General features: G+C 39.0%; 1 protein-coding gene across 1 annotated transcript in view; it reads left to right on the top strand.

Moving 5' to 3' along the window:
- The window catches only part of JAZF1 (JAZF zinc finger 1), a 189,098-nt gene that overhangs the window by 146,092 nt on the left and 29,283 nt on the right, over positions 1–13,723 (top strand). Inside the window, exon 3 of the mRNA XM_066569158.1 lies at positions 13,276–13,472. Coding sequence (XP_066425255.1) covers positions 13,276–13,472 — 197 coding nt within the window. The remainder of the gene's footprint in view (positions 1–13,275; positions 13,473–13,723) is intronic.

The following is a 13,723-nucleotide window of genomic DNA, read 5'->3' as shown; positions in this document are numbered from 1 at the left end:
ATTTTCTGTCTGGGTAAGTGCTGTGGTCATCTTCTCAAAACAGATTCTTTCATCAGGGCTTACCTTAGAGAACCATCAGGAATTGCACAAATTGCTAATTCTATTGTATGTGCTGAATCCTTTTAGGTATGTGCTGCCTGAGTAGCAGCTCCGCAAAAGTCATACTATCTTGGCCACACATTTTTTTAAACTTCATTATTTAATTATTTTGGCCCTCAAAAGAACTGCTTTCACTTGGCAGTTAAAATGAAAAAGAATACACATAAAAATATATTTAATATACAAACATGCATTTAATTCACATGTATGCATGTGATAGATAGATGTGTATCCATGAATCTCTGTCTGTGTGTGTGTATATAGATATAGATGGACACATGTACAAGCAGTAATACAGTGCTTCTTAAATTCAGGACATGGACTCCTAATCAGGGCAGAAGACCTGAGCTGGAGAGGTATGAAACAGAGAGGGCTGAGATCAGAAGGAGCCACAGTCAAAAGGAGTGGTGGAATGACATTGGTAATGCAGAGAATATGCCTTCTCTTGGGTGTAACAAAGCTGTTGGAGAACAAGGCAGAAATGGTGCTGTGGATTGGTAATGTGTATAAAAGTGATTGGAGTATAAAGAGCAAAAGTGTAAAAAGGCAGAGGTCAGATTTTCTCCAGAGTGGTAAGTGGAAATGATGATGGTAAATTACTAAAAAAGCTGTGGAGATTCATTAGAGAAAGTTCTCAATTTAATTATTTTCCCTTTACCTGTTCATACAGGATCAAAACTGCAGAAATATCAAGGAGGTATATAAATTACATGGTTTGGCACACAAACCAACTTAAAGCTAGAGCAGATTACAGCAGTCCCTGGGCAATAGCTGGAGTTGAGCCTGAGATAGATATTGCTTTAGACAGCACCATGTGCACATGCCGTGTGTTTCTGTACTTTGCACACCAACATTGTAGGAAAATTTTGTGTTGTTGAAAATAAAAGTGAATGTTGGTGCTTTTGGGTTTCCTCTGGAAGGTGTGAGAGGACAGGTGGTTTTCCTGTTCCCTTTGTGCTAGGTGCTGCTGGTAGTGTTTCTCTGAAGGTGTGGAGGGTTTAGAACAAGAGGCAATGGGCAGAAACTGATGTACAGGAAATGCCACCTGAATATGAGGAAAAACTTATTTACTGTATGAATGATTGAGCACTGGAACAGATTGGCCAGGGAGGTTGCCAGGTTGCAGAGTCTCCCTCACTGGAGATATCCAAGAACTGTCTGGACACCATCCTGTGCTGTGTGCTGTAGGATGACCCTGCTTAAGCAGGGAGATTGGACCAGATGATCTCTTCCAACCTCATCCATTCTATGATTCTGGTTCTCTGAAGTAGGGGAAGACTTTAGGTTTTGTTCCTCATTACTATCACTGGCAGAGAATTCCATATTTATGGGGTTTCATGAAACCAAATTGTAATCTGAAGCATCCTTGATGTGGCCAAATCTGTGGTATTTTTGTGGCATGCAAGCTGAGGAGACCTATGTAGTTCACTGAGTTCCCTTCCCTTGTGTCATCTGACATCATAAACCCACACTTTGAAAAAATTAGTTCATCAGGGTACCCCAAACTCACAGATGCTGTTGGCACAGGTTTTCTCCCATCCTGTGATGAGTACTTCCCCACCTTATGTTGACCTACCTTTCTGAGCCTTTCTAGAAGCCACTCTTCATAAAGGGGCAAGGATGTGGGTGACTTGTTTTGGGGTGGTCAGGTGGGACAGGTAGCTGTGATGGGATGGACAGTGGTGCAGGGCAGCAGGATGGGATGAGGAATGCAGGGTGATGGGGATGGACAGTGATGCAGGGGGCAGCGGGATGAGATGAGGGATGCAGGATGAGGGGATGGACAGTGATGTGGAGCAGTGGGATGGGATGAGGGATGCAGGATGAGGGGATGGACAGTGATGTGGAGCAGTGGGATGGGATGAGGGATGCAGGATGAGGGGATGGACAGTGATGCGGAGCAGTGGGATGGGATGAGGGATGCGGGGTGATGGGGATGGACAGTGATGCAGAGCAGTGGGATGGGATGAGGGATGCGGGGTGATGGGGATGGACAGTGATGCGGAGCAGTGGGATGGGATGAAGGATGCAGGATGAGGGGATGGACAGTGATGCGGAGCAGTGGGATGGGATGAAGGATGCAGGATGAGGGGATGGACAGTGATGCGGAGCAGTGGGATGGGATGAGGGATGCGGGGTGATGGGGATGGACAGTGATGCAGAGCAGTGGGATGGGATGAAGGATGCAGGATGAGGGGATGGACAGTGATGCAGAGCAGTGGGATGGGATGAGGGATGCGGGGTGATGGGGATGGACAGTGATGCAGAGCAGTGGGATGGGATGAGGGATGCAGGATGAGGGGATGGACAGTGATGAGTGGGATGGGATGAGGGATGCGGGGTGGTGCGGGCGCTGCCTGCAGAGGGCTCTGTGACACCGCGTTTCCCCCGGCCGAGTGCCGGGGCGGGCGGGGGGAAGGGAGCGCTGGGGTAACGCTTCCAACAGTCTGGTCTTAGTCTGGTAAACAGACTAGGAATTGTGGGCTAAGTCCTTTTCCTCAGGCTTTGCACCAAGGCTGAGATCAGATGACTCAGTCCGGACTCATTATTTTAATAGCCTACAGCTAGTTCACATAGCAGCGGGAGTCCACAAAAAAGGCATTTAATTGTTGAAACTCAAACTGGTACATTGTAACTGCAGATTATAGTATTCAGATTTAAGTGATTCAAGTAATTTATAAAGCTTTTGCACAAGCAAACTGAAAGTTAAAATACTGATATTGTAATAAAAAGTAAATAAAACATACTTTTGTATGTTAAGACCCAATTACAGAGCATGATTTAATTTAACAAACTTAAAACAGGCAGGTGATATTTGCCAACATTACTACAGCTGTGTTTTACATTAGGAAATTAATTAAAATAGTAATTTATACTTTTTTCCACTTGCAAGTCTTGGGCCTTTCTGTATTACACCATCTATTTTCTCTTCATTCATTGTGTTAGGGTGCATTTTTAACCTTACTTAGGCTGCATCGCAACTTTGGGGTTGTTTTTTTTCCTTACCTAATGAAAAACCGGCTTTCTGCAATAACGCCAGCGAAGCAGATCAAACAGGGCTGAAGGAACTTCCCTGCTGTCTGCCTGAGAAGCACGGCATTATTAGTTATTCAGATGTCAGTCCTTTTCTTCTGCATCCTAGCAGGGTTTTGCTGGTTTTATCAGATCACTCGAGCTGGAGGTGGGAGGGTGGCTGCCAGTGAGGGATGCAAGGGAATGGTTTCCTGTCAGACTGAACAAAACTGGGGGATTTGCTGCACTCACATACATGCCTGGGTCTGTGCAATAGCACACTGCAAGTCTAAGTGGGACAAAATTTCAAAATGCAAATCAGTGTTCTGCTTTTATACCTCACAGCTGAATAAGGAGCTATTCTTAGTTCTTAGGTACTTCTCCCTCCCCAAACTGCTAAAACAGTGATGATTACATAATGAACTGTTAACTTTGTCAGTCAAATCAGTCTAAATGTAGAAAAGTAATTTTTTTTTAAAATAGCACGTAATTACCAAAATGAGAGTTCGTTATTCTGTCTGTGTCGTGAAAGAGCAAACACACATGTGATGGTTATCTTCTTCCTTCTCCACTTTTCCTTGTCTATCTTCACCTGAACTTTGTTACCTTCAAGGAGGAATCTTTTGTGTTGGCTATTTTATAGACGTGTGACTTGTTGCAGCAGAGTCTGAAGAATTGGGAATGTTCAATTGACCATTTTAGTAGGGCTGAATTGTTTGTAAGTTGCTATCGTCCTTTCAAACAACTCATGATGCCTGAAAACTTGGTTTATTAAGACCAGACATTTCACATTCCTAATGTTAAGATTGCTGCAATTTTCCATTATAAGCTTTACCCCACCCAGTCCTCTGAATACAGATTTATAAATCGGTTTCAAAAAATGTTTCTCCATCTAAATCTGCACTTACATTTTAAGCTTGGGAGAACGTCTTTGAGCTGAATGCTCTTTCTTAGCTGGAGAATCATGTTCTGTATCAGTGTTTTCACAAATGGATCTAGTTTTTTTAAAAATCAAACTGTGAATGCATTGTGACTTTGGTGTCTCTGTTTTTGAAAGAAAAAATTGCACCCATATATTTTAGAGATTAATTTCCTATACACATCTTATTATCAGTTTCTTTTTGCTGTATTTATGTTGAATGGGCATTCTGGATTGCTTACTGCCTGGAGGAGCCAGTGCAGACATTGTGTATGTGATACATTTCAGAAAGACTGAAAAATCTGTTGGTTAATGTGTTTGATTAATAGTGTGTAAAATACTGAAGATAGTGATAGTTTTATTTATGCAGATTGATATTAGACATCCTTAGAATTAATAAGCAATGCTTTGTGATAATATCTATTTTTAAATTCTTGCATGATGAATCTGTCTTTGGGTGTTGACTTGAATTCTCAGGAGAACTTAGCACGGAATGACACAAGAATAGCTGGACATAAATGGAACATTATAAGAATAAAATAGCTGACATTTCAGCTCCCTGCTTCTTAAAGCTAAAAGTCCTTGAGGCATCAATAAAATGAAACCGAGTCCAACAGTAAAAGCGTGTGTCATGCGTGCACAGATCTACTTCTCTGTAGGGCTCACTGAAAGAAATTGTTTTTACATAAATAGTTACAGTAAGCACTTCAAGAAGGAAAGAGGGTGGACCAGTAATGGAAAAAAATACGATATTTTGGGTTAAGCACATCTGAATATAAAACATGCTACTGGAACTAGGCAATCTGACAGTACTGGAGCCTGTGCAGAGAGCCAGAGGAGGGCTTGTTAGCTAATTAGTCCCACATAAGAACTATTTTGAGATTCAAGTCAAATTTAGGACATCCAGATCCTTTATTTTTTTATTCTATGGGCAGCTTAATTCCATTTTCTCCAGACATCAGTAATTTATTTAAGTTTATAATTTCTACAAATAAGAAGACACACACAATGTATTATCCCTGCACTTTCTCTAAAGTAAAAGTTAAATTTTTACTCTGCTTTCAAGAATTTTGCATTTCCTTCATGTGAAAGCTTAGAGTAGTCTGGTAAGTCATAAACGGTGAAATAACAATATTTAAAATATTTGAATTTAATAACTGATAGGTTAAATTAGAGTGTTGGTGAAAAGATGCTATCAGTATTCTTTCCTCTGAGATTGCTTTTTGTCATACTAAGAAATATAATTTTGTGGGTTTTGTTTCTATGATGCAAATTTTAAAACTGTCAGGGTGCATTTTTAAAATTATGTGGTTTAAAAAATACTTTAAATGAAGAAGTTGCTTTTCATGTCACATTATTTATGCCTGCTAGGATTCTCATTTCGGTCTCTGTAACATTTTATGGCTGTGTGACATTACATTATTCCTGTATATTAACAAGGGTATGAACTGAAATGTAAGAATTCATGATGTTATATTCAACGATTAATTAGGCAATAATGCATAAAATATCTGTTGTTAGCAGCAGGAGAGGGCTGGTTGGTTCGTTAGTGGCTGCAAGCAAAGGCAAGGCTGATGTATGTCCCAATAAGCCACTTAGTGAGTGCAGGGAGGAGATTTCCGAAATAGGAAATGCTACATTACTCCACAGGCAGGGCTTTGCTGCAGCATCTTCAAAATCTACCCCAAATGCAAGAAATTCTGCAAGTGTTTTACACCATCCAAATGCTCCTTTTCACCAGTGGCAAAACTCTGGGATGAGTTTGATGAGCAATAAGTTGACGTTGAGGCAGAACACAGCATAATGAGCGTTTCCATCAGATGTGAGGGTTATCATGACTTTTTGAACTCTCTGCATTTGTAGAAGAGGTGAAAATACCACACCAAACTATATGAAGTGGTTGCTGCCTTCCTGCTAATTACCTCCTTCAAGTATCTCTTTTGCTCAACTATTGCCTCTCACTCGTGGAAATTACAGAATTTTGAAGGTGCAGCTAAGTTGTAACTCCTTTCTGAAATTCACTCATTTACTTCAAGATGGGGTGGGAAAAACCAGGGAGGGTGTGGGAGGGGAAAGGAAGAGAACCAGCAGTATGTTTCTAATGTTTTGGAAATTACTGTTGCTCTCTTGAATTTGGTGAGCTCTAATTTTTTTCCTTTTAAACCCTGAAATGTCTTTTTTTTTTATTTTAAGAACATCAGAAAGACAGCGTGGGCTTATCCTTGAGTCCCTATCATCAGTTGAGGAATAAGTAATGAATTTTTATTATGAATGAAATGTCTAAAGTAAGACTGCATCTTCCCTGATTATGTTAGTGTTCGAATGTTATTTTTCCAGTGTGCATTTTTTCTGACAATTTAGAAAGAATATGAAATAAAATGCAGCCCTCATTTTTTCATTTGCTGTATTACCTAAATTGAAGAAAGAAAAGGCAAAAGTACCATGTAATCTAAAAAATAAAACCCCCCCAAAAAAATTCCTACACTTGAATTTTAAGTAAACATCTATTTTTGTGATGGGCTGAATATACAATACTGATTCATGTTTGGTTGGTTTTAATTTTAAATTAAATATTATTTTGGTGCTTCTTGAAAAGAAGGAAAATAAGAAAAATAAGTGTAAGCAGAATAGAAGAGAAGAAAAATAAAACAGAATTTAAAAAAAGATGAAAAATAGTTCCTTTCCAAACAGAAAATGTTTAAATCCATGTATTTAATATCATAAGCATTCAATATTTGACATATTTTGGTTTAAATGCTTTAAAAAATACTTCAAATGAAGAAGTTGCTTTTCATGTCACATTATTTATGTCTGCTTAATTATTATAAAATGGAAAGCTAGGGCTTGTGTTCAGTGTTTGGTATTTCTGTTAAATGAAGTATGAAGTGTAATTCCCGCTGATGTTTTTGTCTCTTCCCAAAATCAAGAGAGATACTAAATTTCTTTCCATTGCTTTTAACGCTGCCTTATATCGATTAACAGTGAGAAAACACATGCTTTAGGCAATTATATGATTTGGGATGATTTATTTTTATTCTGTTTGAGTGGTAACAGATTATTTGGCATATCACTGCCCATCATCTCCATTTACACATTTAGATATGAAATTACTCAATCTTCTGAATCCATTTTCCATGCTAGAAGCACAGAATACCTCCTTGGTGAATATTTTATTGTGTCTTATTTTATCTTTTAAGAATGTGTGAAGAGCAGACAACTAAAGTAAACCCACTGAACTCTTGCTCATATTTAGCAGGTTTTCTAAGGTTGCAGCCTTGAATCTACTGACAGCAATGAGTGTGATTGAATGTTGTCTGTGAATCTTTCAGTGAAGAGGCAGAAATGCAATTTAAATTTTTTAAGGTACACATCCAGCCTAATAATCTCTACTACATTGGCTTAAGATGCAAATATTCAGAAAAATATGTATTACTCTATAGCTGATTTCATGGCAGTAACAGTTTTACGTCTTGAGAGAACTGGTTGAATGATGGAAATGAAAGAATTGTACTAGCAATGAATTATCCCCAAGGCTAGTAATAAAAAGAAATCTGATTCTGTCCTGTCTAAGATACTCATCAGTTTGTCATAAATATTCCATATTTAGGACATAGGAAAAGTTTTCAATAGATGAGTCTGAATACAACTGGCACTGAGAATGAACACTGAATTCCCTTTAAAAGCTGATCTCAGTGAATGAGCACGCTGAAGTCCTACGCAGATGTGAGGTGTTTCTGCCATAAGTACTGAGCTGGAAGAGTTCTTTCCAGAAACTTAGAAATGCCCTTTAATGATCTGTTTGATCTGGTTAGTGCCTGTTGTGAAATCCAATACAGGTTTGAGAGAATAGTTGGGAAGGGGAAGGGATTATTATTTGGGGGTGTTTCTTCCCCACTTGTCATGTTTTTTATGAAATTAGAAAAAAAGCAAGACCATCCAAAGGGGATTTTGTATGAATCACGTACTTTAGCACTATGCAAATAGTCTATAATCTAAATAGCATGAAGGCATGTGAGGGATTATGCATGGTTTTAATGGGGGTTTTTCACAATGATATTTCTTTTAGGGTTTTTCTAAAACTGTAATGGAAGATAACTGAAGAAAAAAGTTTGTTGCTAGCTTCTGTGAAGCAGAAGGTCTATAAAGAGTGCAGAATACTTCTGTTTCCCCACACTACAAAGAATGCTATGTAAAAGTGTTCAAGGGTGTTCTTCAAATTATTTAAGTTAATTATTTGGATGGTCTAAAACTTGCTCATATATTTCTTTCCTCATGATCACACAAATAGTGTAGCAAGACATTACTGGGGATGTAATTCTTTGCTTTGGCTCAGTGTTGTTCAGGTTCAACTGAGAAAAGCCTTTCATCCTTTCCAGGACACAAGACAGCCCAAGTCTATGAACTTGTCTGTGAACAAGTACTGCTGAATTCCCACTATTTAGGTTTCACCAGATCTTTCCTTAACCCAACAGAAGTTCAACTTGACAATTGTCTCTTCTTTCTGGCATTGGTTAAGTCAAACCACATTGCTGCCTTTACAAGAAAAGATTTTAAAAAAAGATAATGTAGGGAGGACAGTTTCTGACTTGGGGAGTCCACAGAGTCCTGTCTTACTGAAATGTCATCCCTTGAGAAGTGGATTCTCCTAATCCCTCTTTAAAGTAGAGATCTCCTAAGGTTTTAAAATACCATACAACAAGAAGTACTTTCCATCCTAGCCTTTTTTTTTCCCTAAACACTGCTAATATGATGAGGAAGATTGAAAGCTAAAATAATCACCCTCACCTCCTTAACTCTCTTGGTACAGCACAGACAAAGAATAGCATAAACATCTTGAGGCAAAAGTGGGAAAAGATTGAGGGGAGAAAACAGATACAGCAAGGACCTTGGTCTGGTGGGTGTAAAGAATAACAAGAGAATTAATGTGTGACTTTCATGCATGTATGTAATTTAGTAGATAGCAAGCTAGTGTGTGCCCCATCTGTCAAGTAAATCTGACCACTTTTTATCTAAATATAATACCACCACAAGGCAGCATAAATCTGTAATAGAGCACCAGGCTTTTTTTTTTTTCTCCTCTTCCCAGTCAATCTTGAAGTTGAGCAAGTGTCAGGCTAAGGAGCAGTCTGCTGAAATACAAGTGATGGAAGCTCACCATGTTCTCACATTCTGGTAAAAGTGACAGGCTTTCCCAGGACAGGTTAGCCAAATTAGGCAAACATGAATATGACTTGAATCTACTATAAAAGTTTTTCCATAATTATCTGGTAATGAGAAAAGGTCAGAACTAATTCTGTTCTGCTGTCTTTCCCTGTTGTGGGCTAGTACTAGTTGGCAGTGGTATGGCACAGGACAGGGTATATTTGTTACTGTCAGGTAGTGCTGTACATTTTTTTTTAAGCTTGTGTGCGGCTGGACAGTGTTGAGGAGCAATCCTGGGCTTCAGTCTCTGTGTGGTGTAATCTGCTTGTTATGCAAACCCAGAATAATCCCCCTCCCTTCTCTTCCCTGTGCACACGGTAACTGGAGAACAGGAGACTCATGATTGTGACCCCTCTTCTGTTGGTGTATGTTTGAGAGACCAGGAATGTAGCAAATTCATATTCAAATCCAACCAGGTAGCTGTGATGCACCTTCTTCACTGTCAGCGTGAATATCTGTGGACATGGAAACAGGGCTGGCCCAAGCAGCTGACTTCCTGCATCAGCAAGATTTAGCAGTGAGGAAGAAGAGGAAAGGGTACTTCATACTCTGATGAGAACTATTAGGGATATGCATTCTGAAGAGCAACCTGGGTTCTTTATTTTACTTTTCAGTTTACCTGCTGCTCATTTTTAAAACCCTTACCCTCAGTCTGGATGTATGAGTCCAGAGCTCTGTAACTGCTTTAGCATTGTGTGTAGCATAGATTTTATGATAAACTAACTCTGACATCATCACGTGAGTCACACACGACCATGAGGCAGTGCACGCTAACAGCGTAAGGAAACCTCTAAGACTATGTTCTGGTCATTCTTGACTCCAAAGCTTTTGGGGGTGACAAGTCTTAGAAATACTGGAAAAGGTTTGTTTGGAAAATGCTTTTTTTTTAAATTTGAGCATAGCCTCTGCTTTTTGTGGCTTTTTGTGTTGGTAACAAGAGGTAACGCTGTTTGTATTATATTGCCACCTGTATGAAAGGTTGTGCAACACTTTCCATTATAAGACTGTTTCAGTTGCTTATGTTGCCAACATTTGGGCTGAAATTTTCCATGCTGGGTGTCTCCTTCAGGCTGAATTTCTTGGGAAAGTTTCAATAAAAATACTTGAACCATTCCAGGGAATGAGAAGAGGGGGGAAAACTATATTTTGCTCATGTTTATTAAAATTGCTGCAAGCACTTGATTCAGAAATCACTGCACCTACATTTTTTGGAGCAGGGACTTGAATAATTAGGAAGGTTGAAAGGATGAGGAAAGAAAAAATGGGTGTAGAAGAGATTTCTTTAGAAAGAGTTTTCTCCTGCCTGCTGTTATGAACTGTTGGCAAGAAGGCACACAAACCCCATGCCTTTCAAAACAGGGTCAATGAATGGCTGGGAGCTGAATGATCCTCCTTGTTTCACTGCACCTATGTGATGTATTGGTTTGAGGGAGAGAGGATTATGAGGTGTAAACAAAATCACGTGCAACAGAAAAGGTGACTGAAATGTGCACAGTGGTGGAACTAGCGGGGGAGGGTTATGTAGGTAATAATTTGAAAATAGCAGAGGTAGCTTTGCTCAGCAAAGAGATGGGTCTGAAGATAGTGAGACAGACTATCAAAAAGATGGGATTTAAGCTAATGGCCTTACAGCAGCCTTTTTTAGTTACAGTTCATTTCCTGTTTCCCAGACATCTTGAGCATTTAAATGAGGCAGGGAAAATTGTATGCAGGCATGTCACTTAGAGACCAGCGTTCAACCCTAATTCCAACATGTTTCATTCGTGAACACTTGATGTTGCAACCATAATGGACTTCCAACATGAAAATTAAAGACTTAGTTGGAAATGTCATTCTATATCCATCATAACAATGCTTATATTTTAAGCTTTGAAGAACACTGCCATGGTAAGCCACATGTATAATACTGCATTTCAGTTAAAATACTGAAAAAAGTTTCCTTTTAATCCATTTAGACAAGTTTCATTTTTAAACCCGCAGCACTACCAGTGCTTCAGCAAATAAGTATGGGACTATTTGGATCTGGAAGGGTTAATTCCATGAGATGTTGGAAATTGAACTTCTCAACAGACTCTGCCTTCCATTTCTCTCAGGTTCACAGTGTAGGCAACAAATGACATTTTGGAATATACTTTACATGCTTAGCCCAAATGGGAATGAGTTAAGAGGACAGGGAGAAGTTTCAGTTATAACTTCACATTTTCCTGATTTTTATGGACTTCAACCAGAGTGGTTATAACTCAATATTATTTTAACATTGTTATTTGTGGCTGAGTTTACTAAAGAGCAACTTTCATGCTGCTGCTTTTAATATCTCACAGTTGAAGTTATCTTCCAAGTTTTCAAGGATTTATAATGTTACCATAACATTTTCTTAAGGAATAAGGCTTCCCATCCAGAAGCAAGCATACATCATAGTACAAATTGCAAAAATAGTGAATTAGACATTTCCTAGTTACAGGAAAGCAAATGTGTACTGAATGACCACTTTATTAAGATCCTTTAACTTATATTTTCTTGAATGAAATTTAGACTTCCATTTGAGGACTGTTTTGTCACTATCATCTGCACCCTTGGTTGAAGAAGAGAAATTTAACACTCAATTATTACTATGAATATCTGCATTTTAAATATTAGCTTCATAAAAATGCCACATCTGGGCTTGACATGATGTATTGTTGTCTCAGTTCAAAGAAGATAAGCTGTCATATCACATACCTGTTTATTAATACTTGTGTGTTGATGCTACTTATCATGGCAAAGATCCACTTATTAATGGCTTCATGGCATGGACAGACAGGATACATCTTTATTGCTCTAATGGTACCTAAAATTTTATGCCATAGTGGTTTGAGACTATGGTCAAACAAATGCCTGGGTGTGACCTAACTTTTTATTCTGTATCATGTGTGACTGCATATTGTTTTTATTCACTGGCAGGGCTAGTTTGTATTTCAGCCTCAAGGACAGAGGGCTGTACTGACACGGTGATTTACTTTAGCCTGTCTTAGGAATCCTTCAAGATATCCATAATTATTCATTTATATCCATATGTAGTGGAGGGGAAAGACAGAGGATTAAAATGTCTCTTGAATGGTAAGTCATGAAGTCTGACTTGCAGATATCCTGTTGTGGGGCGAGCCCAGTCTTTTCAAGTGAGAGTTAATGCAAAGCGATGCTTTGAATTTCAGCATAAAGCAGCATCAGGTCTTCTGGTGTAACTCTTTGTGTATACTTACTGAAAAAGTGGTCTTTTTCAGTTCAGTTGTTCCTTTTTGAAAGGAATCAGAATGAAAGTAAAAAAAGCACTTTTTATTCCAGATGGGATATCCCATGCAGAAAGTTGCACTGCTGGAATTACAGCACTGTGTGTGGTGCACACCTTACATCATGCTTGTGGGATTCCCTCTCAGCATCCCACAGAGATGAACCTTGAGTTGCATCAGGCCTTCAGCAGCCTATACAGAGCTCTACAGAGAGACCTCATCTGGTTTTCAAGAACTGGGAACTCCAGTTTGAGGAATTACAATTTAATTAGACATATTTTATGCCAGGCAAAGTTGTCTAAAACCCTTAGTAAAAGAATGTGATTGTCCTATTGAAAATTATGTATCTACACAAAGTAATTAATTCTATCCCTTTGACCTTCAGATTGAAGGTCATTTGCTGCTAACATTTTTCTCAGCTACTTTTTCACAGAATGATTGAATGTAGTTACTGTAAAGGACTGAGTACAATCATCACAGTATTGTTTGAAATGCTGAGCTCTGGTTGGAGTTTAAAAATCTTGTGTGTTTGCACATGATGCAAGTATCTAATGTAAGTTTTATTGAAATCAGAAGGAAATGGACCGGATGTTGAACACATAAAGCTGTTGATGGAGAAGTTTGTATTCTGTAAATGTGTGTTGCAGAGGAACTTGTCATGGCTGAGTTTGAAACTCCATTGAGTCACTGAGGGCAAAAAATACTTTATCTTTACCTTAAAGCTTGCTGGTGGATAGTGGTTCAAAGCTCTCATCCTTGTGATTTTCCTTGTTCTAGATTTATGACTGATGCAGCTCGACGTGAGCAGGAGTCCTTGAAGAAAAAGATTCAGCCAAAACTCTCTTTGACTTTGTCAAGCACAGTGTCCCGTGGGAATGTATCCACTCCACCTCGCCACAGCAGTGGAAGCCTTACTCCTCCAGTCACCCCTCCAATCACTCCCTCCTCTTCATTTCGCAGTAGTACTCCTACAGGTAAGCACCCACTCTTTAATTCATCCCAAATAAAGGGAGCAGTTTTGCTCTGTGGCATTTGGAGAACAGGAGACATACTGAAGCATCGGGGTAAGAGGAGCCCCAAAAAATAAAACAGAAAAGCTTTGTGCTGTTTTACATTTGGTCTGCAGTCCCTAAGTTTCCAAATTCTTTGCTAAAGTAGAGGATGCTAACTTTAAATGTTACAGCTGAAATTATGTGAAGAAACTAACCTTACCAGAAATGCCAAA

This window comes from Molothrus aeneus, chromosome 1 (assembly GCF_037042795.1).
Source record: "Molothrus aeneus isolate 106 chromosome 1, BPBGC_Maene_1.0, whole genome shotgun sequence".
NCBI classification, from domain to species: Eukaryota; Metazoa; Chordata; class Aves; order Passeriformes; family Icteridae; genus Molothrus; species Molothrus aeneus.
The sequence above is the reverse complement of the archived record's forward strand: the minus strand, read 5'-3'. Positions and strand labels throughout refer to the sequence as shown.